This window comes from Siniperca chuatsi, linkage group LG20, assembly GCF_020085105.1.
Source record: "Siniperca chuatsi isolate FFG_IHB_CAS linkage group LG20, ASM2008510v1, whole genome shotgun sequence".
Classification (NCBI taxonomy): domain Eukaryota; kingdom Metazoa; phylum Chordata; class Actinopteri; order Centrarchiformes; family Sinipercidae; genus Siniperca; species Siniperca chuatsi.
The window spans coordinates 17,611,126-17,638,761 of record NC_058061.1 but is presented as its reverse complement, the minus strand read 5'-3'; the positions used below and the strand labels follow the sequence as shown (position 1 = coordinate 17,638,761).

The window sequence follows — 27,636 nt, the reverse complement described above, 5'->3', positions numbered from 1 at the left end:
TTACGCTGTGGTCTACAACTTGAGCCCCATTTTTTTTAGCCTATATTAGTTTATAGTTTGAAAAATTATGCTGGATTTCAGTATTCACTGAATCTAAAAATATGTGTATCATGTCCGTGTGTTCAGATTTGACTGAGGTATGACACTATTTTTGACACAAATTGCAGCAATTGGGCACTAAGGGTTGTAAAGTAGCATACCTTAGTTGCCTCCGTGAGCTGTGGGTCACTGTCACTGCTGCTGCAACAACTGTTGATCAGAAAACCGCCCAATCTGGCAACACTGTGTGGGGGTGCATCTGAAAAAAAGATGTTGAGAACCACTGGTTAGCCGAATTGACTGGCATGAAAGCGCAGGTGGATCATTCTGTTTCGTCTGTCTTTGTACACGTTTCTCTCTGTGTAGCCCAGTGGTGAAAAGCCTGAAGGAGACTGGTGTGGTGGAGCCAGAGCTGTACGAGGAAGTGACAATATATTTCAGTGACATAGTCGGTTTCACCACTCTGTGCCAGTACAGCACACCGATTGAAGTGGTGGACATGCTCAACGACATCTACAAGGGCTTTGACAGCATTGTCGACCACCACGATGTATACAAGGTATTGACAGACAGACAAATAGACTGATAGATAGACAGCACAGACTTTAGACATCATCATTTCATCCATCTACCCTCAGGTGGAGACGATTGGCGATGCGTACATGGTGGCCTCCGGGCTTCCGAAGCGAAATGGGAACAGGCACGCGGTGGATATCTGCCGCATGGCGCTGGACATCTTGGCCTTCATGGGTACCTTCCAGCTCCGACACCTGCCTGGTATCCCTGTGTGGATACGCATTGGCGTTCACTCAGGTAGACCACACAAAACTCTGGGCTGTGCTTATTATTTCTCAATCTTCCAATAATAAAAAACTACGCATTATTTGTAAACAGAACTGAAAGGTGCTTCATAGCCAAGTGCATTCGTTCTCCAAATCCTTCTGAAACCCTTTGCTAAGTTGATTCACCTCCCACTGATCTTTCCACTCATTTTCCTTTATCTTGTAAACGCTTGATGGAAAACTAACTGAATATCTGTGTGTTTGCGTATGTGTGCCCAGGTCCCTGTGCAGCAGGTGTTGTCGGGATAAAGATGCCCAGATATTGTTTATTTGGTGACACGGTCAACACGGCATCTCGTATGGAGTCTACAGGACACCGTGAGTAGAGATATAAATACATGCATTCCAAGAGACATTTGATGAGCAAACTGATTTACACTGACATTCATGCTGCCTACTAGTATGGTCTAGTTGGCAGCATGAATGTTACAATAGCAATGCACTGCTCATTATTCCTGTGCAATTACAGAAGCTACCAATCAACCTAATTAAAATAAATCTACCACAGGCACGCTTGGGTAAAAAAACAAACAAAAATGATGGCTGTTGTTTTATCTTTTAATATCCTCCAGCCCTGCGGATCCACGTCAGTCAGCCTACTATAAATATCCTGCAGAGGACAGACTGCAAGTTTGAGCATGAGATCAGAGGAGAAACGTATCTGAAGGTAAAGATGGGCCTCTTCATTAAATTTACCAAACATGTTGGACAAATGAACTGAAGTCTGCAGAAAGTACCGACTGATGTGTGGATGTCTGCAGACTTCACTGCCACACATGCAAAATTCAAATTCACACTTATTTTAATTTTATACTTATACCCACTTGGTACTTAATTTATTTCTGACCTGTATTATAGTGTATTATATTTTTTGCTTAGTACTTCTATTCCTGTGTGCACTGACGTAAAGGTGAGCTGCTGTAACAATAGAGTTTCCCCTCGGGGATCAATAAAGTATTTCTGATTTTGATTCTGATTCTGAAATGTGTGTGTATGTGTGTGTTTTCCAAGGGTAAAGGCACAGAGACAACCTACTGGTTGACAGGTGAGACGGGCGAAGACTACGACCTCCCAACTCCACCCACAACGTAAGCAAACACAAGCACGTAAGCCGTGCTGATATTTGTTTGAGGTGTTTGAGGCTTAGTGTAAATGTTGCATCACAATCATTGTGAGTTGGTTACAAGAGGCTTTTTCCTTTTCTGGAATATATAGATTTACATACCCGCTCTCAACAACGTCTGATTTTTCTGTAAATCTGCATCAGGCATGATCATTTTGCAAAAATGCAGTCAGTAAAATATGGGAAATATGCTTATTAGCTTTCTTGCTGAAAGTTAGATGAGAAGATTGACACCACTCTCACGTCCTTACAGTAAATATGAAGCTACAGCCAGCAGCTATTTAGCTTAGCTTAGCTTAGCACTGGAATCAGGGGGAAACAGCTAGCTTGTCACTGTCCAAAGGTAACAAAATCCGACTTCCAGCACCTCTTAAGTCCACTAATTAACAAGTTATAACCTGTTTGTTTTTGTGTCCATTAATCCTTATTAAAAGTAATATTCCATATTGTAGATACTAAACTGAGTTTAGTGTCTTATTTGTTCTGACTTTACCTGACTTTGTTCATTTAAACTTAAAATCTGACACTAAGACATGTATTTGGGTAACACTTTATTTGGATAGTCCGCCTACAGTGTTTGTAATATTTCAACTGTTTCGCTTTGTCTGTAGATGTTTAACAGATTATCAATAGAGTATATGTGACAATTCATGAACATACCCTAACCAAGATGTTTTTGTGCCTAAACCTAACCAAACCTAGAAAACAGTTTTATATGTGAAACAGCTGAATTGTTGAAATGTTACAAATACTCTATAAACTCTGTGTAGGCAGACTATCCAGGTAAAGTGTAACCTGTATTTGTTATTCTACTGCACATTTACTGTAGCTTGACAGGATACTTGAGACTGACTTACACCTGAAACCTGGTTCCTGCTTTCCCAGGGAGAACTTCCAGCGGCTCCAGCAAGACCTCGCCCACATGATCCTAGCGTGTCTAGAGCGCCGCTCTCGGGGCTCTGTCCGGAGGAAGAAGCCGCTCTCGAGTCAGAGCGAGGAAGACGACAAGGACCAGGAGTCAGAGGTGGAGTCTGAGAGCGACCATCCTGAGTACCTGCATCTGGCCACTGTGGATAACACCCTCAGTACCTTCCTGTAGTACAAGCCTACTGTAAAGTACTTCACTCTCACAATCTGACTGCATGTTATTACACTACTAGAGGGAAGAAAAGACTGTAGCACTGTACACTACAAATTAAAACACATTATAAAATAAGTGACCTAAAAGTCTCAGTAAGGATGTATTTGTCATTAGGTCATCTTGTTTGGTTTTATTCCACTATATATTTCTGATATGCAGCTGGCATCATTTCTCATTAGAAATTAGAATCTCCTGCCTTGTCCTTGCTTTTTTGTGCTCCTTATTGAATCCCTGGTTAGAAGTGCAACAGCAAGCACAGATGTGAAGATAACAGGTTGCTTGGTATAAAACTGAGTCATATGGAGCTAAAATTATCCTGAGCAACATGACAGACAAGATATTGCAATTGTTCCCAGTGCTTAATATGTCTTTCACATTTTTGGAGGGAAATGGTGAGTGCATCTCTGCTGATAAGCATGACAATATGAGCGAATTAATTAGTTGGTGCAACAGAACTCAACATAATGCACCAAAGTATGAATTAGTGACTTAGCAACCCAACAATTATTAGATTTGGTTCAAATCTACAGATCCGAGCCAAACTTTACATTTGCATTAGAGCAATTACACTTGCTCTAATCCTCTAAAGTATGCCGGAGTGGCCACAGAGAGAAAAAAAATACCATGTTTTACTACATCAAGTGATCGAAATGCTATTGCGTGCGCACAAACAATTGGTTCCCACCTTTTTGGTAAATTTGTGTACAAAAGATAATATATACGGAGAGCCAGCCAGACCAGCCAGACCAGCTTTCTCCCTGAAGCATGAAGTGCAGTGCACCTGCAAGATTGTGATTGTAAATAAAAGGTTATTATTAAATGCCAACCATGGCCAATATCATGAGCTGCTTAGAGCCATATTTATTGACACAATTCGTTCTTCTCTGAGTGAGAGGAAAATGACACATTTATCAGTCACTTACTCCTTCTTACAGCAAAGTACTGCATAGAAAGAGATTTTAAGAACAACTCTCTTATTACACGATTAATCACATTTATGCTTTGAGCAGGAATAGCCAATCAGACAATGATTTAAAGGAGCTATATGTAAGAATTTTAGTTTAAAACATTCAAAAAATAACTCAAATTATGAACAGAATGTGAAGAAGTAACAGTTTTGGTGTTATGTCAAATGTATTGTGTTGCAGAGCTATCTACTGAAGTTAGCATGGTAACAAGCTAGCCTTGGCCCGTCCTGTCTCGTAATACCACTTTGTACCTCAAGAGGCGATAGAGAGTCACTGTAGCGTCCAATGAGAAGATGAAGAAGTAGTGCTGTGCCGAGGGCAAGAAACCATTTTTGGAGGCAAAGAATGAAGTGATAGAAATATAAACAAAACAAGAGTTAGGCAGTTCTCGGTGAGTAAAGGGATGTTGAAATGTTTATGCTGAAATCGCAACATTTCTTCTAGACTGGTAAGTAAACAGCTGTTAATGCTAACGTTCGCTATTAGGCAAGGTAGCTAATTGCAAAACATTACTGACAGTGTTACTATGTTATGTTAAGTTAGCTGTTGGTTGAAAGAAAGACCTATGGGAGGGACTGCGCATTTCTATGATAGGGATGGACACCCTAACTTTCTGGTGATATGCTGCCCCTAATTTGTTTGGAGTATGAATTTGACGGGTGGCCAATTCTTACATATAGCTCCTTTAACCTATATCTGCCATATTGTTCATCCTTTAAAAATCCTGCAATTTCACCCAGTGATGTTATTTTGCAAAAACATACGTGATTTTAAATTCTTTAAAATGTCCTAATATGTCTTGTTTTTTTCTCAGCAATTACCATGTGAAACAATCTAGAATATTTATAATGTGTGTGTGTGTGTGTGTGTGTATATATATATATATATATAGAGAGAGAGAGAGAGAGAGAGAGAGAGCTTTATTCTTGGTTTTTCATTACTGATAAATGCAAAAAAGTGGTGTAACATACTATTGAATGTTCAAATCAAATGCAAATACTAGGCTAAAATAACCTTATTCTGTGTTGTCTTATTCTTGTACACTCCAAAACGGTGGGTGTGTACTCACCTCTGTCTCTGTCATCTAGGATATACTCTAACCAACTTAACCTTTGGCACTCCCTTAAATTTAAGAGCATTTTTAGTAGTAAGAAATATGATAAATAACTTTTAGTCTTAAGTTTGTGAGTAGGAGTAAAAGTGAAGGATTTTTACTATTATCTTTTAGCAGTTCGATAAATACGGGCTGTGTTTTGTATGTACTTTTATTCTTGTACTGGTTACTTGATATGCTTACTTCATACGTATTTTTTTTACCCAAAGGGCATATCTTTAGACAACTGCTTTTGACCACAGTTGTATCTCTAATGGAGCACTGGCTGTACATTTCAACCACTGAGATTGACATGAGATGGTTTAGGAGATAACTACTGCACTAACTGTATGCATCTGTTGACTGAAGAGCTGGCTTTGTTATTTTAAACGTAGCACTAAATACCAGTGTAAGGTGAGGTGGTCTCATCACAACCGTGTCATGGTTGTAACGTCTGCCTCCAAAAAACGAGACAAAGGACCAAAGGGCAAAGATTTATTTTTGTTGAGAATGGTGACATTCATTAACATTAAATAAAAAAAAAACAAAAAAAAACAATTTACCTTCTGTCACATTGTTGAAAATATTGTATGTTGTTCAGGTCCTGATGAAATACAGTTCAATGAAATCAGAACACACAGCGTTTCTTGAAGCCTTTACAGGTTCATCTGAGGCGTTACAATGCATGTCACATAGTTTTGTTTTATGTATACAGACACTGAGGCTCTATAGACAGCAGAAGAAAGAAACTCCAGCATCAGATAAAAATATTTTTCTATCCACAGCTGCCTGACAGATTTGTTGTTTGTTTGTTTTTTTGCACAGAATAATGAAAGAGGACTGCTATGTAGACTTTTACACATCAAATACTATGTGAAAACACACTCAGACTATACAGCAGAAACAATTCAACAAATAGTGTACAAATAAAAAACTTAAGTGTGGATCCAGCAAACCAAACAAGGTAACTGGACATGCAAATGGAGCTTTATAAAACTGGCCTAATGGTAACACATTTTAATTTGAGAGGAAAACTAAAATCTATTCTTGGGGAAATGTCTGTTCAACAGCATTTATGTGAACTATATGTATGAATATTTAGCTAACCTGATGAATATATTTCTATATACTGTTGAAGATCATCAGGTTAATCAAAAATAAAAGCTAGTCATCAAGTAGAAAAAAGCAAAAGTCATCCAAAGATGACGTTAAACCCCCCACAAAAAAAAAGTCACAGTCTTTTTACTGTGTAACATTCAAAAAGAAACCTTGTGAATAAATTAGACAACCGAATGTACAAAAAAAAATAAAATAAAAAAGCCATGACATTTTATACAAACAGCTTAAGCCTTCAACAAGAGCTGCATGAAACTGCTTCACTGTGTATGTGTACTTTCTTTATCTCTACTTGAACACCTTATGAAAAATAAAATTCTCAGAGCAAATACGCACTGGAAGAAATTTACATAAATGTCATACCTGGACTTTCAGCAAGACTGTAAACTACCCATTCATCGACTAAAATATGAATACAGCTATTTAAAAAAATGCATGTAATAATAACGCCTGTGATCATTTTGACAGGTCTGTCTTTTGACATGTCAGTTTTGCAGCTTGAACTCAAGGCACCGAATGATCCAAGTTAAAAGAGTCACAAGAAAAAGCTGAAGTAACAAAACAATAAACGTAATTATGTCTCTTTCAGTCTTCTCCCTCCTGCTAATATCACTGTTATGATTATCATAAGCATGATGGGTAACTTTATCATTACTATTCGAACATTTACTGTACTCTGCTAATCTAGCTAATAAGGTATTGCAAAGAACCTTAAAAAGGTCCCGGATATCTGTTTCTATTTTACACTTGAAATGGACGAGACACTTTATCTTATGTACGCACACACACACACACACACACACACACAAACGCATAAAATTGTATTTGCAGCCTATTTTTTCAAATTCAATTATCAAAATGTTATCAAAAAAGTCACCAACCATGATCTTAATTCTTGATTGTCTCACATTGTAACTCTTAACTGCTTATTGCCTGTATAAAACAGCCCGAGTGTATTTGTGTGTTTCCCTACTGTGTGCTGGTCAGTCAGTGTTACACAGGAGCTAAACAGCAGGGGCGTCCGACATAAGCTGCTGCCAGCCAACGCTCAATATGGCTGCAGAAATCTTAGAGGCAGAAATAATCTCTCTGCTTGAGGTAAACCTCAGTGGACAGGGCCAAAGAACTGCAGTTTTTTAGGGTCAGTGCAGGACAGCTGTAATGACAAACTTTAAAGGATAAGTCTAGTGATATTTTTATATTTTTCTTCTGGTCAACAAATTCCATAAAAAGACAAAAACCAAGTATGTATTTATCCTACCATATGTGTTTTATTCTGCGGCTGAAAATAAACCCAAATAAATGCACTATTCACCACTCTTTGAGTAATGTTAGCTAAAAACTAAAGTGCCCAGCTGCTGAGGAAATTGGCCTTTAAAAAAATATGTTATGCTGTTAACCATCTTATCTAGACAGCTGTTAGCCAGTATAGCTAATATGGCTAGCATGGCTAACTTGAATTTGGAATGTCTACTGGGCTAACTAGCTAACCCAGATAACTTTGTATGGTTACCCTTTCTTCTTTTCCTTTTTTTGTTGTAATGTTTCTACTCTTATGGCTATTTCGCTGTGGATGAACTCAGTTATTTTTGTTATTTATGCCTCCAAGAAATGCTTCAAAAGAGACCCTACGTCCTGCCCAGTTTCTATTGGCATCTGTTCTACAATGTGTTGTAGATGTTTTGTTTGTTCTATGTTTTGTTTGGTTAAATGTTTTCTGATAAGCTATGACATGACATTGGATAGACATATTCTAGGCTAAATGCATATTTACACATTTTTTTACCTGCTGATAAAAACTGAACACTATTTTTAAGCTATGTATAATCCTTTATTTTCCAGCATTCAACAACTTCACCTCCAGAGTTTTACCAGTAAATCTACAGTAAATTTGATGTCAAAATCTTGTGGCAGGTGTATTTGCTGAATGACACCTAGAAATGAATTAATTTACTTGCACACCATTATACAAACTACTGTTAGAAGTTGTGCCAAGACTAAATTTGATCTGTGGTGCAGTTCCTACAAGTTACCAATAGAGGCTGTTAAAAGTCACGTGTTATCTAACTAACTGCTTCTTAAACCCTTTTCAATCATACACCTGCACTGCGGCAGCTCTGCCCACAGTGAGAGTTGATAGTATGAGTTAAGTGCCGTTCCTTATTTTAACAAACAAAGACAATGACAGTGGACATTGTGTGACTATCACTATTACAAAATAGAGATATACCTCACTCTCCTGTCTCACCCTCTCCAACTCATTGTGATCTCCCTCCGTCCCTCCTGCCCTCTACCCTTCTCTCTCTGTTACAGCCTTTCCTAACTCATGCCAACATCGCTCTGTCAGCTGGGGCCAAAGCTGGCTTTGGATCCCAGCCAGGGTGACAGACTGAGATGATGCTGCTGCTGAGCATGCACCGGCACGAGGTGATGCAGGTGTCTATCAGCTCACCACACGGTGTTGGTGCAGGGGAAAATGTAGAGCGGTGTGTGTTTTTGTAAGTGCAGTGTGTGTGTGCTTGCTTTGAGCTCTGTCGGACAGTGACTGTTTCGGTCTCTGACAGTCTCGCTGTGGCCAGATGAAACCTTTATAAGGTGACCAGTAAATATCCAACACCAACAAATGCCCTTGTCTGTCTCCAGCTACACGGTTTCCATATGTCCATTTAACACCAACAAAACCAATAAATGGCTAAACTAACATCTAATATCATGAGATCAAACCAGCGTTAAACCCATTTTCACACTGAGATCAAATAACTAGACCCACAAGCAGGTCAATTCAGAACTGAAGGTGTACTGATTTGCGTATGAGGTCATATCTAAATAGGGCTAAAACAGGTGATTTAACAAGCTTGTTTGTATAGTTTGTATGTAGTGTACACTGCCAAGATCTGCTCCAGCCTTGACTAAAAGGACTGTGGAGTCCGTGTACAATGAGACCAAACCTGTGTTAACCCATCTTCACACTGAGAGCAACAAATAGTTCAATTATCCTCATTATTTCCTACAAGCTTAACAAAGTAGAGTTGGTCCTGGCTGAAATGTTTGCAGTCAACAGCGGCCATAGGAATTTTTTCTTTCAGGAGGAAACTTCTGAGAAGACTGTGGGAACAATGGTTTTAAGTACAAGGTTTGGGTAACAACTGCATCCATCATTGGGATGACAGTAAATTATGAAATATTTAGGTTAACTTTGATTAACTGATTAATACCTCCATCTGTGTTTACATTAGGAAATGTTATAATCCAAAGCTGCAGAGCACAGATGTAATCTGATCCTTAGACACCATTTATCAGATCATAGTGACGCAGCAAAGGCTCCTCACTGGGTAACAAAAACAGTGTCAATTTTCTTCAGGCTGATTTTATATTCTCTGTCACATTTTGGTTCAGCACCTTAGATCAGCCAGCTTTAATCTGGCTCTTTGGTTATAATTTACTAAGCTCCACTACTGCACTTGGCAATATAATGTTTGCACACACCAACACATTATTATTTCTACTGATACAATTTGTTTCACTGAAAAATACTTTCAAAGATATTGCTGTGACTGACCGTGAGATTTAGTTTTTTTTTTTTCTTTTTGGTCATTTGGTAATCTTTCTAACTGGCATTTTGTCTGTGAACTGATAACAATGCTACACATCTGTTTTGATGACTGTCCATTGAGGCAACACACATATACACCATGTACAGATAATGTCATAATAAGCCTAGAAAAAAATAACTTAAATTCTTGTGATTTCTACATCCGGGACCCATGGATCTGGAAAAGCTGTGAAATAAAAGACAAACAGACATTAGGACATTGCAGATCCATAAACATTTGATACAATCTATGCTATGCTGGTTTGGCTGTGATGAAGGTGATGGTGATGAAAATGGTGACAGAATGACAGCAAATGACTGTACTGACAGGCATAATGGCTGGGAACATCAACAAAAACATACACTTATTATATGTTTTAAAATGTGTGCCCCTTTAACATTTACTTGGTTTTGTATGTTTAAATGTCTTTATATATGTCCGTTATGTAACTGTGTGATTCTACATTGAGACTGAAAATACAGTATGTGTACAGACTAGGAAGGAGGACACTACTGCACTGCTGCTGCTGCACTAAAAGGTCAGAGATATTTCATGTCATAGCATTGGTAATGACAGCCCATAGAGACACACTAGGGCTCGATCAATATCTGGAAAGCTGTGTCGGGTCACTGCTAGACCAGACTGAGCATGTCCATGTTTAGACACATATACAATCTGGTGCAGGTCAGTATGTCAAACAGCACGAGAAAGTGACATCCATTGCCCAATTAGCTAAATTCATCACGCATGCCAAGTGTTTTATCAAATGGGGTTTTAGTGGTCTGAGAGTCTGAAAATGTTGAAAAAGGTTCTACTCCTCGCAGAAACATGAGCTGTATCACAGCAGCTTTTTTTAACAGATGCGGGTCTGTCTTCTGTGATGCCTGCTCAGGACAATGGAGGAAAGGATGGTAGTTGTTCCAGCCTGGTTAATTAGCAGAGATCATCAGTTGACAGCATCAGGACTGGAGGGTTGTGACTGAAAGATGATGAGATTGTTCTTTCTTACTTAGCTAATAGCATTAATTAATGTCATCAGTAGGGCTGAGCGGTAATTAAATTAAATTACTGTTACTCGTCTTCCTGTTCGATTGATTTAAAATTCTCAAGATAGTGTGGTTCCCATTTCTTATGCTCTTCATTTTCCAGTAAGGACTGGGTTTACTGAAAAAGAGGGACAGCTTAGAGGTCGTACTCAATGCAGTGCCATGAAACACCCCAGATCTCTGTAGACATCACACACATATACACACGCACACACACTAAAATCTACCAGGTCTACCCACTAGCACATCTATCGCACAGTTCCTCACCCATTCCCGTCTCTCTTTGGAACAAAGAAACATGACTCCCTCATTCTCTAAGCCACTCATTTGGCGTGGTATCTCTCCCTCCCTCCTCCTCCTCCTCCTCCTCATCCTTCGCGGCTTCCTCTTCCTGCATCTCTGCTGGCTTCATTCAGCATGAAGGACGGAGCGGAAAACACAAAAGAAAAGAAAAAAACAAGACAGAAAACAACAAAAAATGAACACGCTGATGAGTGTCAGTGAGTGGACAGTGAGAAGCTGAGGTAAATATAGAGACAGAGAGATATATATCTATATATCCATATGAAAGAGAGAAAATAGACTGATACAGTGAGGGGTCGATAATAGCAGGAAAGAGAGGGAGAGCTGTGTGAGTGATGGAGTGAATGATTTTGTGAATGACATTTCGAGGCGAGTGACATTTGGAGCTTTCAGTGGAGAACACGGGATCAAAGCACACTCGCATCCGCATCAATGAGAGGAGATACTCTCCCTTCTCTTTCACACACAACACAACAAAAACAGAAAGACACACATGCAAAACAAGGACAGGACCACACATGGACACACAGCCTGGCAGCTTGATCCTACGGCAAGTCTTTAAACATACATTTGTGAGGGAAAAAAGGACAAAGATTCACCTTGGTTTTGTGGCTCTGCTCTGTACCCAGTCCAGATCCAGCAGTGTGAAGCTCCTTGGATACAACACACAGAAACTCAGCCTGGTCCTCTGTTCCATAGCTGTATGACGAGCCGATGTTCACCATCTAGAAAAAGACGGGGGACACAGATACAGAGAGGTATACAGAGGAGAGGGGGACAGAGACAGAGAGAGTGTCAGGAAGAATTAGAGATTACAGCAGAGAAAACAAAAAGCAGGCGAGGGAAAGAAACAGAGAACTGAGATCCCATACTACAGCAAGGAAAGATTCTTGTGCTCATGCAGGGGGGCGGGGCAGGCTGCTGCTACACGCTCGGCAGTGGACTCAACAAGAAGCATCTTTTACTTGTGGGAGCAGCAAAACAACTGTGGGTCAGCTCCTGCAGGAATATGTGTGCAAATCATAGCTGTGCAGCATGCAGTGGAGCTTAGTGCCAAAGCAATGGGAAAGGGGGGTCTAAACGTGATTCCTAGGCTACAGTGTGGATAGGCTGACCTATTAAGACTCCATGACGCTCTGAGGTGTAGGTCTGAGTGTCACTATTGGAGAGGGCATCAATGAACTAAAGTCTCTCAACTTAGGAGGCCAGGCCATGTTAACACTGAAAGATTTTTCCCTGTTACCGACATTACAGTGATCGAGATCAATATAATTTTTACTGTGTGTTCACGCTGTTGCAATGGGCAGCTCTATTCTAACAGGCTGTCGATAGTGTGAGAGTAAATACTGGTCTGCAGCTACAACATTTTAAACATTTGTGTGCCACGGTTAGGCACTTAAACATTTAAAGTCTAGAGTAGGCTGCAACTTCTCAATTAATTGATTAATCATTTGGTCTATAAAGTGACAGAAAACTGTGAATCACAATTTCCCAGAGCCCAAGTCGACATATTTAGACTGATTGTTTTGTTCAACCACTGAACCAAACCCAAAGGTATTCAGTTTAGACGACTAACAAAAAAGTAAATATTTACATTTGAGAAGTTTGAGCCAGTGAATTTTTCCATTTTCACATTATCAATTATCACAGTTGTAGAAAATGAATTTTCTGTCGATTAATCCACTAATTGTTTCAGCTCTAGTTCAGTCCGGTCTAATATCTGTAGCCAAGAAAGCACAAAAATGGATAACGAAAATATAATAGAAAATGATCAAGGCAAACATTTACATTTCTCAAAATGAATGCATGGGCATTAGCTCAGCCATGCAAAAAAGTTTCATGCATCCACAACAGACGCATACAACTTAGTTGGTGATGTATTTGATTTTGTTGCTCACAATGTGAACACACCATTTGTGTTATTAAAGGTGTCTAAGTCCTGTAATCTCTAGTAGACTTAATTAACACATAGTGGACATTTGATGGTCTATGACTTTGACAGAATGGTTCTCCGACAGATTTTTAAAATCTACCAGCTGTGGACAAACATCTTTAACAAAGAGGTGACCCTCCCAGGCTGCACCCGGTACCACTCCAGTAACATTGCAGTCTGAACCCTTTGTAAGAGGCTGAAGGTAAAAGGTACTGAGATAAGGAGGTGCTGCATGACGAGATTAGACTCGTTGGGACTATCTTTGAAAGCATATACGGACTCAGTAGATTGGTCCTACTTAAGATCAATAAATCGAGTAAACTAATGAATCTGGGAGTCCTAAACTCATTTTGGGAGTGCAGATAGCAGGGCTCAGGTCAGGGCCAAGGGGTCAGGCCAAGGGTCAAGATTTAAGGGTCAGCAGCAGCGTGAGTCCAACCCACAGTCCAGAGCAGTCCGGTGCGGGGCTTTCTGCAGGCGCGCACGCTGACCTGCTCAAACTTCCAGCCGTCCGACATCGTGGAGACCATCTGGGTGAGCTCCTCCTCCTGGCACTGCAACACTCGGTAGACATGCTTGGGGGGCACCTGCTGGCAAAGAGAGGAGAGGGGGTTGAGGAGACAGGAGATGGATGAAAAGGAAGGTATAATCATCTTTAAAGAGAGAAATAAAAGAAAAAACAATGTTGTACCGATAATCAAAACTTTATTATGACTTTAATACTGCTGTTAGATTAATGTTAGTCTTTAATTTTATAAATGTTATGTATACCCGTGCTGTTGTTTACAAACATTTTAATGATCAACTAAAAAAACTAGAGAGAAAGCTGCTCTTACGTTGCAGTTTCATTTTATGCTTTACTGCAAGTGGCCAAAAATCAGGTTAACATATCCAGGAGGCATCAGACACACAATCCCCTCTTCTCATTTCACAGTTTGTACATCCTCGATTACGTTCCTCGCGTCTTAGTCCCTCCCACCTGAGATGCGAGCAAAGGGGGCAAGGAAGAGACACGAGGAGAGAGGAGTCGAGGCAACAGGCAGTTAACAAAATGAGACATCTTTGCTTCGGAGCCATCATTTTTAAAAGCGACGTCAATTAAATATGACTTTTATACATCACGGGTGCCGAAAAAACTTCCTCAAACGATTACACCTGTGCATCCTCGCTCATAGCTCCTCCGGCAAACCTCCTCTCTCCTCAAGATGTATTTTAGGAATTGAGACGTCCTTCAAGATGGGGTCACAGGCAGGAGGACGGAGGAGAGAGGAGACGAGGTGGCACAAAATAGAGAAATGAGAAGAGCCTTATGACCTGATGCCATTTGGCCAATGATCCCTTACATAGCTGATCCTAGGTCACTTCTCCAAAAACATATCAACATTCCTTCAAACCTTTGCAACATGACATGGAGGCGGTGGACAGCAATCAAAGAGAAAAAAGTAATTTAGTCATGAGCTAGCTACAAAACCAACACTTCTATTTTCATATTTTTGCACCATATTTAGCCCCAGGCAAACACTAGCAGTGAGTCCAGTACAGTAGAACACATTGAAAGTGGGTGTATGTTTGGGAGGGCAGTGGGATTATGTAAGAGTGCGTGCAACCATCCTGAGAAAAGAAAAGAAAGGAGAGAGAAGCCTGATGTACAGCAGCACTCTCTTTAGAGAAGCACAGAAGGGTGAAATCACGAACAAAGAGCTAATGACTGAAAGGCATTGCACTTATACCACCACCATCATGTGTGTGTGTGTATGTGTACAGTATGTTTGTTTCAGATGCAGACAGTTAAGTAGTGAAATATGAAGTACAGTACATATTATAACTGCTAGATGCAAAATATGCAATATGTTTTAAGAATATTAATGTAACTTATGTTACACTATATCTCTATATTTAACGTTATATACACATGATATGCTGTATTAGGGAGTTTCATTAAAAATGACTGCAGTGACTGAGGCGATCTGTGTTTGAGTTTTAAAGCCCTTAGAGCAGAGCGAAGCAGCAAACTCCTCCATCATAAAAACTTACAAAAGCACATAAAAGACACTGTGTATACCTGCGTGGCTTTGGAGTCCCTCTCCACAATCCTCTCCTTAATCAGTTTGATCAGTGGGGTGATGTTGTAGAACTCAGCCTCCTCCAGGACACCTTGAAACAAAAGAAACACACGACTCAGCTCCTATGTGCTTACTGTCGCGAAGTGGTTCCCAACCATTTTTGTCAGACATAACCCCACAGCCCCGTCAGATGAACTCAAGATCCCCTTCATCAATCATGTTACAAATGTGAACGGATTTTAAACTGGATATTATTTAAATATTAATGATATACAAGTGGATGTCATTTTTTTATATAATTGAATTTCAACCATTTATCCCTTACTTTTAGCTAACTATTTTAACTATTTATCCATTACTTATAGCCAGAGAAGCTGGAAGTCAATCAGAGTTGGGGGCGCTGAGAGAAAGTCAGTCTATATAATGAAGTCATATTAAATGCAGCGCGAAATTCATGGTTTTTGTATTAATTTGAATGGCCAGAATCATTTGTATCTAATAGTTATTAGCAACATCTTACACCAATTTTAGAACTTTTTACAACAGACAGCAAAGTTGAACACCAACGTCAATGTATGTCAAAGCAGCCACAGCAACTTCAACACCTCGATGTTTCCGCGAGCAATATAGAGAAGCTCCGAACCACTGTATAATAAATAGACTAACATATATTGATAATTAACGGATAAAAAACTAAGTAAAACCTCTTTCCCGTCACAAATACAGGTGTACTACACCCAAATATTCTAGTAAAAAGGGGGGGAAACATATTAACTGATGGTTTTTATTATGCTTGATTTTAGGGGGTGCTGCAGTCCCCTCAGCAACCGTGCTTCCCACGACCGTGCCTTAAGCTAACTAACTGCTTGTCCATTAGTTTTAGCTAACGATCTCAACTGTTTATCCATTACTTTTAGCTAACTGTTGAGACTTCTCTGCTCGCTTGCTAACTGTTTTTCACATACTTGTGGTGTTCAGGTGTTATAGCTGAGTAAATATGTGGACATTTTTTTAATGAAATTGAAATTTCTATTTCATAAAATAACTTTGATTACAAATGACTTTGATTACTACTCCACAATCTTTCCCAGTAACCCCTGGCAAGTACAGAAGTACCCCCTGGGGTACACGTACCTCTGGTTGGGACTCACTGCTGTAGCGTATAACAATATTCACTAATCTGTATATAATGTATATTGTATATTTTTACATTTACTAAACTAAAAATTAAAGAGACGCTCAGGAAGAAATGACATCACACGAGGCAGTATGGAGGCACACAGTATTTTCTAGGCATTTCCTTATTTCCACTTGCCCAACAAATAAAACAAACTCATGAACCCAGGATCCATCTGAGTAGAGTCAAAGTATATCAAAGACCTTCTTCAGCCAGCTCCTTGTTGTAGACCAGTTTGCCGTGCCGCAAGTAGTTGAGGATGGGACCGAAGTAGGTAGGGTCTCTGTCAATCACATAGGCTCCCGTCTCATCCTGTGGAATCAGAGAGGCAGACAGAAAAAAAAACCAAACACTTTCCATTACACCATTATCACATTTACATACCCTTTTTCTTGTCTTTTTACTCATGTACCATGTTAGAGAGTTTTTAATGACCTGAACTAGCGTGGTATTCAGTGCAATGTTGTTCTATTTTAAGCTGTGTATGTTGTAACTTGTTATAGTATCCAAGATAACTTCTTTGTGGTCGTGTAATTTAATGGGCTGCTTTTTCGTGTAATTGCGTATTTCTCAAATATGAATTTGGCTACTTTTATTTTCCTTCCTCAAGCAATGGACCTCTTCTGTAATATGTTGGGTATTTTTAGACCCAAAAGCTCACTAGTTTGAGAATAACATCCTGGTTGGCTATTTTCATCTTGCATATGCAGTACTGGCTGCCCAGAGCGGATGTACGTATGCAAGATGCATTGCAGAGGTCTCCAAAATAAAAGCCCCTCACAGAGTGGAGGGTCTGTTGATGTTATAATGATGTGATGCTTTATTGTTCTTGAGGGGAAAATGTACTTAAAAATGAGCAAATTTGTTAAATATTTTGCAATATTTTGGTGTACAAAGGTAATGCAACTACCGGTAGTCAGAAAAGTAGAAAAAGAGCAGTAACTTATTTGCATTTATTATAAAAAGTTCTGTGTTTCTCGAATATTCCATTAAACCCTGCTGCTTCCTGTTTCAAATGCAACACCGCAACTTGCGTTTCCCTTGAGACCTTTGTACCACAACAACAGCTTTTTGCAGCTGGACACAGAAGTTACTGCTTACTGGCACTCCAGAGTAGTTGTTGGTGACTTTGTTATCACACGTGTGTCGACAGCCTGCTTCTCTCCCACCTCCAGGCTACTTCTGCCAAGCCTGCCTGGCTGTTATGTCATGACTACTGCCCCTCCAACATACAGACACATCCTCCCCCTGCTCCTCCTCGTGATCATTGCTTGAAGCAGAGCCCCCTTTTCGAGTTGAATTCACAAAAGAGCCACTGCTGGAAAAACCCATACAAAAACATACAGGCCTTTAGGAGACTCAAGCAGAGGGATATAGAGGGCGTAAAGAAGAGAAATAGTTGGAAATTGTGTGAAAAAGGAAGTTAAAGAACATCAGTTGCATCTGCTGATTATGTGTCATTAACACAGGACAGGCAGGAAGATACAGACAAACGTGTATTTTGCTTCTTAAGTTGAAAACCAATTCTAGACTATCTGTAGATCTGTAGAAGTCCCAGACTTTAAAAAAACACTTTCACCAACTCACATCAACTACATGTTTAAAAATAGAACAGGCCATAAAAATAATGGTTAATGGCAGGTGGAAAAGTTACGTGATTTCTGATTAATGAAGTCCTTCACACTTTTCAACAATTATCTCTTCTTTACACAGTGGGCCACCAACTGTGGCCTTGTGCAGTTTTAACCAGCTACCAACATTTGGCTGGTGGCATGTATGTTAATATTTTGGGCTTGAGGTATGTGAATGGGAGAAGACAGATATACACTGAGTCAAAGAATGAGAAGAGGATGTTCAGCTTATAATAAATATAACCTGCTCTATTCACATGACCGATTCTTTTTATGGCTGTTTGCCGAAGCGGCAACAGACAACCTTAGCCTGCAGCATGATCTTGTATAGATGCATGTTATCGCTTTTATTAGCAGGTCCTTACTCATTCACACACACTCACCCTAACTGTGACTGTTATGACCTTCTATTATTTTATTATAATCCTCACCTCAAATGCTGAATCCAGATAAAACATTTCTACATTGTTTAAACAAAAAATACTGCCAATGTATCTGATATTCCTGGTCCAGTTTGGTGGTGTATTTTGACTGCTGCAGGTAGGCCTGATTAGGATTTAGGACTTCTTTAAAATATTTAAAAGGGGCTTAACTGGACTTTCACATTGTTTATACAAATCCCAGTTTGTTTATTTGTAACTGCAGTATTATCAGCTCTTTTCCTCGATTTGAGGGTTCCACCTTTACAGTCCAGTTGTCTAACTGGACTGTAAACAAATGAGCTGGCTTACAGCCAGTTGACAGTTCAGTTATGAGTACATTAGGCCAGTCTTCTTCGTCCTACTGTATGGAGATAGAAGCTTTTAGGTCACTCTGAGGTCCGGGCCTGTGGAAGTGGCTTCTTCTGCCCCGGGTCCTCTGGAATGTGTGTGCTGTGAGGACTCACAAGGGCAGATGCCCCCCATAAAATATGAATTTTTGTATATTATGCTACAAGCTTGTGACTTCCTGTTTACGTATTTAATTGCTTTTGATTGGACAGTAACAGATATTTCCTAGCAAACAATTTACCCATTGCTAAGGTTTTTACTGGCTAAGACATTCCTTAAGTTTTAATGGTGTAACCTGATTTAGTAAATCACTAGCTTGAAACTAGCTGGAAGTTAATAAGGACTTTGGAAGGACTTCACACAAAAACTTAGTTAGGGATTTACGAATAGCTGGTGCAATCCATCCTGGAGGCAATGATGAGCTCTAACCCATCGTCTCCAGTGTGACAGACTAGAAAGCGAAGTAATCCCAAAGGAAATACACAGTCAGACAGACAGAATCGGGAGAAAAGAGATGTTCTGCTAGCAGCAAGAAGACATTTTTGAATGATAGATGGTGTGCTGTCAACCCAATTTATATGAGGAGTATCTTTTTGTGCCTGACACTCATCTTTTTAAGTCCAGCCAATCTTTGCTGGCATAGCGTGACAGGAGCTTCTGATGAGCCGTAACCAATGTGAGACATGAAACAAATGCAATGAATGAGGAAACCTACATACACAAATGGACGGATCCAGACTGTAAAGCAGTCTGCAGGATGGCGATGCGGCTAGATGGGGGACGGATTAGTGGAGAAAAACAGGCCTCCTATTAGAAATGAAGGGTAAATTCACTTGCAAATACCAAAGACAAATGAGCATGGAGGGACACTAAGACGAGACAAAGGATGGAGACACATGGGGTTTCTGTGCTTGTGTGTGTGTGTGACAGAGAGACACAAAGATTGACTGACAGGATGGAGGGATGGAGTTAGTGCTGCCTGATAAATCATATTTTCATCGTCATCGAGAGTGGAATATGCGCGATAAACACATCACAACTGCCTGAAAAGCGATGAATAGGAAAAATTATTTAATTTAGGATTTGTTTCTGGTGAGATATTATTGAGTTTATATAGTGTCTTTGCTGTAGTAAACTTTGCTGTTGCTGCTCTAGAAACAACATTTAGTTTTATTTAAAATATTAAATTCTAATCCTGTTCTGTATAGCTAATATGCACACTTCAATATTTGTTTATTTATCGCAACTCATATTGTCATCGCAATATTAACAAAGTTATAATAATAATAATAACAAAGTAATCGCACATTGCAGATTTTCCTCATATCGTGCAGGCCTAGAAGGAATATGAAGACTAGGAGGCAGCTTTTATAGACAAAACACTGTGTTTGAGTATGTGTGTTTGCACTGAAAATCACAGTGATTAGAGTGTGGAAGGGCTGTGACTACAGCACAGAACATAGACAGATGCAAACACACACACCGCCCTAAATGAGCAGAGGAGCTGCAGTGGAGGATGGACCGATGCCTAATCAACGTGACTTGACTTGACAGTGTGGGCATGACAACAACGGCGAAAAAGCTTCCTGAATGTGTCAGAGCCCGGTTTCTCTCTCTCTCTCTCTCTCACTCACACACACATGCACACACACACACTGACAGAAGTAGTAGTAATTCTTTACGGCAGACCCATTTGCAGCTGCAGTACACTGACTTGCTCACAAGATAATATTTTCAGTTGCTGAGAGGACAGGGACAGTAGGTGAGTTAATGGTTTACAGAACATTTGTTCGGGGAAATAGGATGTGACTCCACAACATCTCCCTGCAGAGGTAAGCGCATCCCATGGGCTATCACCAATAGCCAAACAAAAGCCCTGTTCACTTCTCAAAACACACACCTGCCTGCCTTCTGCTGCTTGCCTGAGCATGTGTAAACATTACGGCTCTATGATACTGAAACAAGCGCAAATTCGCAATAGTTGCTGCGACCACGTACACGCATGCATCCACGCGTTCATGCATTCACACACACACAACCTCACAAACACTTAACCTCCATGGCAAATTTCAGCCTCATAGATAGAAAGTTGTGGTTGCTATACGGTAGGCACAGATGTAAGGGCGAAGCAAACCATCACCAATGAAAAAGGAACTGTGCTTAGTCCAACGAAGCCTCCCACAAGTGTCTACACAACCGGTTCATGAGTTATGAAAGTGGACATGGCAAAATGGTGTGTGTGTGTGTATGTCCGTATATCTGTGTGTGTCTTTCTACAAAGTTTGGTAATTTTACGTGATTCTGTTTAGAAGTTATGCGCCTTTTTGTTATAGGCCACTCCCACTGCCACAACCCTTTTTAGCCAATTGGCATGAAAAGTTAATCAGCTATCCTTTGGCTCATGACCAACCTTTCCACAAAATCTTGTGCAAGTCTATGAATCCATTTGGAAGTTATGCGTCTTTTTGCAATTGGCCAGTCCAATTACAGCCAATTGGCATAAACACACACACACACACACACACACACACACACACACACACACACACACACACACACACACACACACACACACACACACTTCACCTCCATGCCAAATTTCAGCCTCCTAGGGCGAAAACTGTGGCCACCAAAGGGTGGGGAAATTTTTGTTGAGCGACAAACCGGCTGGTTGCAGCTAAAAACATTTGCGTTATCCATTGTGGCTTGTTTTAAACATTACGTACATGTATGCCACATGTAACTTCTGTAGCTTCATTTGGAATTATATCACTCAAGAAAAAAAGGTGCATGACGGTATTTCATTCCTTTTGTCAGGGATTTAGATCAATATTTAGAAAGTTTTCTGACAGGTGGGAAGTTATAACTATTTCTTTATAGGATTTTTGTGTGGCACTAGCAAGAGCATCCCAGCATCAGCCACAGCACCAGATTCAACACATAGTTGCTTTAAATCTGGGGTAATAATCTTATTCATCACACAGACTAAACTGTCAGGCTTTACAATAAGCCATAAAAAATGCTTACATTGCCACATTTAATTTTCTATCAAAATGGCTTCTATAGTGTCCCACGGTAGGTCTAATTTGACTTATTACATTGCAGCCTGAAATGATATACAGCTCAGCCTTAGTGAAAATGTGAAAACACACATATATTTGGCCTGTCCATGTAATTCTGATCTAAGGAGTTGTGAAAATACTCTGGACATGAGTGCGATTTCTAATTAGGGATCAGGCTAATTCATCAACCCCCGGCATCACAGATGGTTTGGCTAAACCAGTGACTTCTCAGCGTTGGTGACATTTTTGATGTAGGAGGCATCATGTCAGCTCCACACAGATAAACACATTTGATTTTATGTGCTTCCGTTCCGTTCTGGGTGAATGAAACAGCTTTCTAGGTTAAAAAAACTTTCCCTGGGACCTCCTCACAAAAATGCATTCTTTGGATGTTGCCTTAGCAAAACCTTTAGGAAGTTCTTGAAAAGGCTTGTATGTGTAATGTTAATTTAGATAGGTTTAATCTCGTATAAAATATATTGGGGGGGTTTTCCTGCAAACTTTTCCAAAATGGCAACCACATATTTATAAGCATATAAAATGGAGCAAGCTGCAACCTATATTACTTCCATCTGTATTGATTTAATTAAGTTAGAAAGTTTAAGTAATAGAGAAAACAGCAAAGCCGTTAAGGAAATAATTAATAGCTGTGGTGATGAACAGCAACCTTTTCATGTGTTTTCGTAGGAAAGGTTTGTGAATTTCAGCCCTGGATTCTAACTAAATAACTAACAAGGTCTTATTGTGTGGCTCAAACCAAAGCCTATTTTTGTATCCTGAAAAGGGAACAGAAAAGGAGCAAGTTCACACAACTCTGTACTGTTTATTCAAATAAAAACCATTTTTTTCATGATTACTGGTCCCTGCCAACACCTCATATTAGATATCTCACAGCACAGATAAGGTGATAAAGCAAGTCAAGGCATGTGGTGGAATCCATGCTGACACTGTGAGATGGGACAAAGACTTCCACAGAGCTTTGAACTAAAAACAAACATCTTAAAATGTGTAGAAATAACCCACGTTACAGCATCGGGCCATCACAGCCTACCTGTATGATCCGATCCACCTGGTATTTAATATGAATCAAACCATTGATAATCACAAATCTGTCGTAATACGATTATGTGGTTATAGTCTGGAGCTGGCCGCCCTGTTAAACCTGTCCAGCTAACATCATCTAGCATCATCAAAGCTGAATCTTAGCTACATAATGTAATTGGCTTAGGACAGCATGAGGTCAGCTTGGGTTTGGTTTGGTGAGGGGGCAGGGCAGCTGAGGTGCTGGTAATCTCATTAAAACAGTCACACACAGCCAGACAGTCTGTGTGTATGTGGGTTTTAAAAACAGCCATGAACCCCAGAGCAGAAACACGCCAATGTCAGCGGATTAGAGGGGGACTCCAGCGCGGATAAAATCAGCTTCTCTCTTGAGCGAGAGAAGAAAACAAACAGGCTGAACTGCTCCTGTGTGATTCAGCTTCAGATTGCTCTGTGTACTAAACAACCGGAGCAGAGGCTGGTTTCAGCCTGGTGTCTGCAGCAAAGACAGTCTGCTGGCACACTGAGCCCCTTCAATATGCACGTCATACTTCTCCAGACCTAGTTTTGGGACAGGATTTTGTAGTGTGTTCAATGTATTGTTTCCGTAATAGCACAAGGAACATTGCAAGATGTCAACGACAGGGTTTCTTCTCTAAATTGTTTAGCAGAGCTGGTAAGCCACCCAGATCCTGACGCATCTGGTCTCTTGATCCATTTAGTAGATGACGGCCTAAATAAAAGCAACAATAGCTCTTTTCCCCCTGAAGGTGAAGGTTTTCTTTCATAAAAGGGTATTCACCTTTTATAACTTTAGTGGAGGTGGTCTTTATTTTAAGCGAGGTGGCCTGAAAAACCTGAGCAATATCATGTGTAGAGTTTGGTAACGCAACGTCATGCGATTATTGGTAGGTAGCCATCTGTAGTGGTGCGATGTTTGTAGTGAGCTGATGTTATGATATGGCTCAAATTTTGCAGGCAGCTTGTGCTGGTTGGTCTGTAATATCAACTTTAATGTGTTTACACGACTTTGGAATAAACGTTTCCTCCAATCAGTTGCATCTGTGTTGCCTTTTGGAAAATGCTAATTTCATGAATGAGACGGCTCTTTTTCGCCAGGTTAATTGTGTTGTATCACTTGTGCTTGTGTGCATTCACAGCTGTTAAGATCAGTGGGTATTACTGATGAAAGAAACATGGTTCGTATTCATCATGAAGGGTAAAACCACTGAATAAAAACTATTTATAAAAACATTTTCCTCGTGATTTCACATTTCTACTGCAATTATTCTTGTGACTTACAGTAGCATAGTGATTATCTAACCAAACTACATTTTTCCTTTGCCTCCTGGATTGCAGCTCTGCATACATATTTTTGCTCAGTAAAATCCTTAATTCTTTTGTTCTTGACTTTGAAAATCAGAATGTGTGGGTATAATACAAAGGAACTTGTCCTTGTTGGGGGAGCAACTTAACGACCTACATTATGACATAAGTATACACACAGGGACACATCACATAGGGGCAACAGCACCTAAGAACAGACAACAGATGCTACATATCTCTAGGATCAACTGGCAAACTGCTGAAACAAACAAACTTACTTGCATCAAGTTGTTCTATAGTGTACCGTCTATTAATGTATAAATAATGATAATAATAAATACTGGCTGTGCTTGATGCCTGACAAAAAGCAGTTCTGATGCGCGACCATCAAAGTTCATAGGTCACAACTCACAGAGGGTTCAGAGCCTCGCCTACAGCTCAGTTCATGTTTTTAGGATGACAGCGGTGTGATGGAGCCGGAAAATAAAAACAGTCGCTCTGTGCCCTCTCAAGAGTTTGTGATAAAGAACAGAAATAAAAGACGCGGACGAGAAAGGACAAACGTGTGATAAGCACTCACAGTGAGTCAGCTGCTGAGAGCGAGGATGAGGGGAGGACAGGACGATGACGACAAGAGCGACAAGATGAGGGAAGAAAGAGATTCGGTGTGTGTTTGTGTGTCTTAAGGCAGTGCAGAGGGAGCTCCTGTTAGGTCGCGGCTGAAGGTCACATGGGAATATTCTTTCCACGGAGCCTTGAGGTGCAGCAGGGGAACAGTCATCGCTGCTGTCGTGTAAAAACCTCCCAACTCCAGTTTTGGTGGTTGTTTTTGGCTTAGTCACTTTAGCTGAAGGAATAGCTGCAAAACCATGACACTGTTTAAAACCCTCCACTGGATAACATCTAAAGCACACGGTGGGGAAGCTAAACATGAGCTGATTAGCTGAACAATAAGACGATGTGTACTGTGAGATGATATAAAGTGAGATATTCTGCCATCAGTTTGTACTGTGGTTTAGCATCTCTGGGTGTATTAGACCATTGTGGGTGACGTTGTAAATCAATGAGCAGGACTGTTTCACAGCAATAATGGAGTTTCATATGATTTTTGTTTTGCAAAAATGTGATGAAGTACCTTGATTTTTCTGATTTTTTAAATTTTTATTTAACTGACATTCTGTTATTTTATCCATAAACAGTTATTGAGTTATTGAGTCTATAAAATGTCAGCAAATAGTGAAAAATGCCCATCACACGTTGCCAGAGCCCATGGTGACGTCTTCAGATGTCTTATTTTGTCCGACCAATAGTCAAAAACCCAAAAAGATTCAGTTTACTATTATAGAAGAGTAAGACAACCAGAAAATATTCACATTGTGGCCATTGTTAAGTTAAAAAATGACTGAGTTCCTGTCAGCTCTCCACTGTGCTATCTAACAAAAGCATACGGTACAATGGCCAAAACATTACATATGTATTGATACCACAGTATAAAATCACATATACCGTGATTGGACATTTTATCCATGTTATCCCGTCCAATGGTTCATTTTCGAACAGCAACAAAATGTCAACTTACAGTAGACTACAAGGTGCGAGGAAGACCTACTGCCTTCTCTCTCTGTCACACACACATGCATATCAAAGGCCGCAGGATAATAGAAATCTGCATCATTTATGAGTCTTGCCAGCCGTTACAGTGTGTTCAGTCTCCACGTGACTGGGAGACACACAATACATCTCTCTCTCTCTCTCCATAAGATGCCAGCTGTACAGCTACTGACTGTGCAGCTCCCTGCAGAAGAGGAGGCACGTGTTCATCCATCTGACCCAAGCTACATTCACACCACGAAATGATACTGAGAAGGAGGAGAGAGCTTCATACTGGACATATACAGTATATCAGCTGGTCATTAGACAACTCTACAGCTTACTCTGGAGCTGCAGGCGTGCATTTCTGGGGCAGAACAGAGTTGTAGTATTAGGTTCTGGGAAAAGCACACAGATAACACAGTTATAGTAGAATATAGTTAATCCCACTAAGGCTACTGTGATAGGCTATCTTAGAAGATTAAAAAAAAAAACTGTGGCGCACAGTTCAGTAAATATTGTTTTACCATTCAGTCTTGGGCCAAAACCTGCACACATATTTTAACCAATCCCTTTGGCCAGGTTAGAGAAAATCCACCTTTCATACCACAGCAGTGCTTATCAAAATAAATCATTTTGTAGGAATAAAACAAAAGCATATCTAGCCAAACTTTAACCACCTGTCAGGGTTTTACAGTGTTATCACCAATGTCTTGGTTACCAACGTAACCAACTCACTACTGGGAGCAAATATGAGTCCCTGCAGGAATGTTATAAAATGTTATTTTGGGTTTCCACTGGCTTCGCCGCATTACCAAACTGACAGAGGGGAACATTACATTTTCACATGGCCTTCAGGTTCGGACAATACCAGTCTTCCTCTGTCATCTTCCCGTATGTTAAGGAATATGAAATGTTGGCTAATTGCGACACAAAATAACACGTCATAACAAAACTATATGAGCATTAAAGCATTACCAAAGTCAATAATGTAGAAGAAGGTCATTGTTAGCTTATTACTAACTTAAGTGCCTCAGTCACATACCAAGCCCCTGTTATAACAAAGTAATGGCTGTTTTCCGCCTGTTGTGAAGTAACGTTCAACGGGAATGAATAACGTGTCCTGGCTGGACTCACCGTGTCTGAGTGCAGGTCCTGGTGTTGGCACAGCCGGTACAGGAACGAAGTTTGCTCTTTGAGGAGGGTCTGCCGCGTCGTGAGGAACACCGTGCCGCCGACGTTCAGCCGGACCCACTTCCCGTTATTCCCCCCGGTGGGATTGATGACTGAGCCGTTGCCGATGCTCTGCGGCACCGACCCGTCGGGTTCCGTAGTGCTGGCGGTGGCGGAGGTCGCGCTCTCTCCCGCCTCGCTGTCTTTGTTGTTGTTGTTATTGTTGTTGTTGTTGCTGTTGCTGTTGTGGTACTGGCAGCCGTGATGCGGCGACAGCGCAGCGACGTCCGCCGGTCCCTGCTGGTCGTCCGCTGTCGTTGCCATTTGGAAACCGTCGTTAACAATGTGAAGACGAGCGAGGGGGTCCGTCCGTGTCCGCTCTTGCCTCGGCTTTTTCTCCACTCCGTAAGCAACCGTGCACGCTCCGCCCCAAACGCACACAAACTCAAAGATCAGCCGCATGAAGTTACAGGAAATGAGACATAGTACATCCGATAAGTACTTTCAAAATAAGAGCTCCGCCCGCACTAGTAAACGGTCACAGTCCGACTCGTCTACATTAGATAACTGGCTTGAAATCATCAAGAAGATTCTTGAGATGGAAAG

General features: G+C 40.4%; 2 protein-coding genes across 7 annotated transcripts in view; one reads left to right on the top strand and one right to left on the bottom strand.

Annotated features, from left to right (window-relative positions):
• The window catches only part of gucy2cb (guanylate cyclase 2Cb), a 24,383-nt gene extending 17,865 nt beyond the window's left edge, over nucleotides 1-6,518 (top strand). For both annotated transcript variants that reach the window (XM_044178402.1, XM_044178400.1), the window contains exons 22-27: nucleotides 406-598; nucleotides 678-852; nucleotides 1,101-1,199; nucleotides 1,454-1,548; nucleotides 1,893-1,969; nucleotides 2,890-6,518. In XM_044178402.1, the coding sequence (XP_044034337.1) occupies nucleotides 406-598; nucleotides 678-852; nucleotides 1,101-1,199; nucleotides 1,454-1,548; nucleotides 1,893-1,969; nucleotides 2,890-3,103 (853 nt within the window). In that variant the 3' untranslated portion in view covers nucleotides 3,104-6,518. The remainder of the gene's footprint in view (nucleotides 1-405; nucleotides 599-677; nucleotides 853-1,100; nucleotides 1,200-1,453; nucleotides 1,549-1,892; nucleotides 1,970-2,889) is intronic.
• On the bottom strand, nucleotides 5,688-27,473 carry kctd17 (potassium channel tetramerization domain containing 17). 5 transcript variants are annotated; one of them, XM_044178407.1, is made up of 6 exons: nucleotides 26,995-27,472; nucleotides 16,641-16,749; nucleotides 15,260-15,351; nucleotides 13,689-13,784; nucleotides 11,864-11,989; nucleotides 5,688-10,101 (listed from the first exon to the last, which is right to left on the bottom strand). In XM_044178407.1, exons 1-6 carry the CDS (start codon nucleotides 27,352-27,354, stop codon nucleotides 10,072-10,074), a joined length of 813 nt encoding a protein of 270 aa, XP_044034342.1. In that variant the 5' UTR covers nucleotides 27,355-27,472; the 3' UTR covers nucleotides 5,688-10,071. The 5 variants fall into 5 exon arrangements, with proteins under 5 accessions (XP_044034342.1, XP_044034338.1, XP_044034339.1 ...); XM_044178403.1 differs by lacking the exon at nucleotides 5,688-10,101 and adding an exon at nucleotides 11,230-11,367 and having other exon boundaries at nucleotides 13,641-13,787; nucleotides 26,995-27,473; XM_044178404.1 differs by lacking the exon at nucleotides 5,688-10,101 and adding an exon at nucleotides 11,230-11,367 and having other exon boundaries at nucleotides 13,641-13,784; nucleotides 26,995-27,473.
• Between the last annotated feature and the right edge of the window lie 163 nt (nucleotides 27,474-27,636).

Excerpts from the sequence above, each read along its gene's own strand:
- kctd17 (XM_044178403.1), bottom strand. The coding sequence starts at position 27,354 with ATGGCAACGACAGCGGACGACCAGCAGGGACCGGCGGACGTCGCTGCG. Across the intron at positions 13,788-15,259 it reads GGGACTCCAAAGCCACGCAG|CAGGTGCCCCCCAAGCATGT; the intron begins GTATACACAGTG and ends TCTCTTTGCCAG. Across the intron at positions 11,368-11,863 it reads AGCAGAGCCACAAAACCAAG|CCAGCAGAGATGCAGGAAGA; the intron begins GTGAATCTTTGT and ends TGCTGAATGAAG.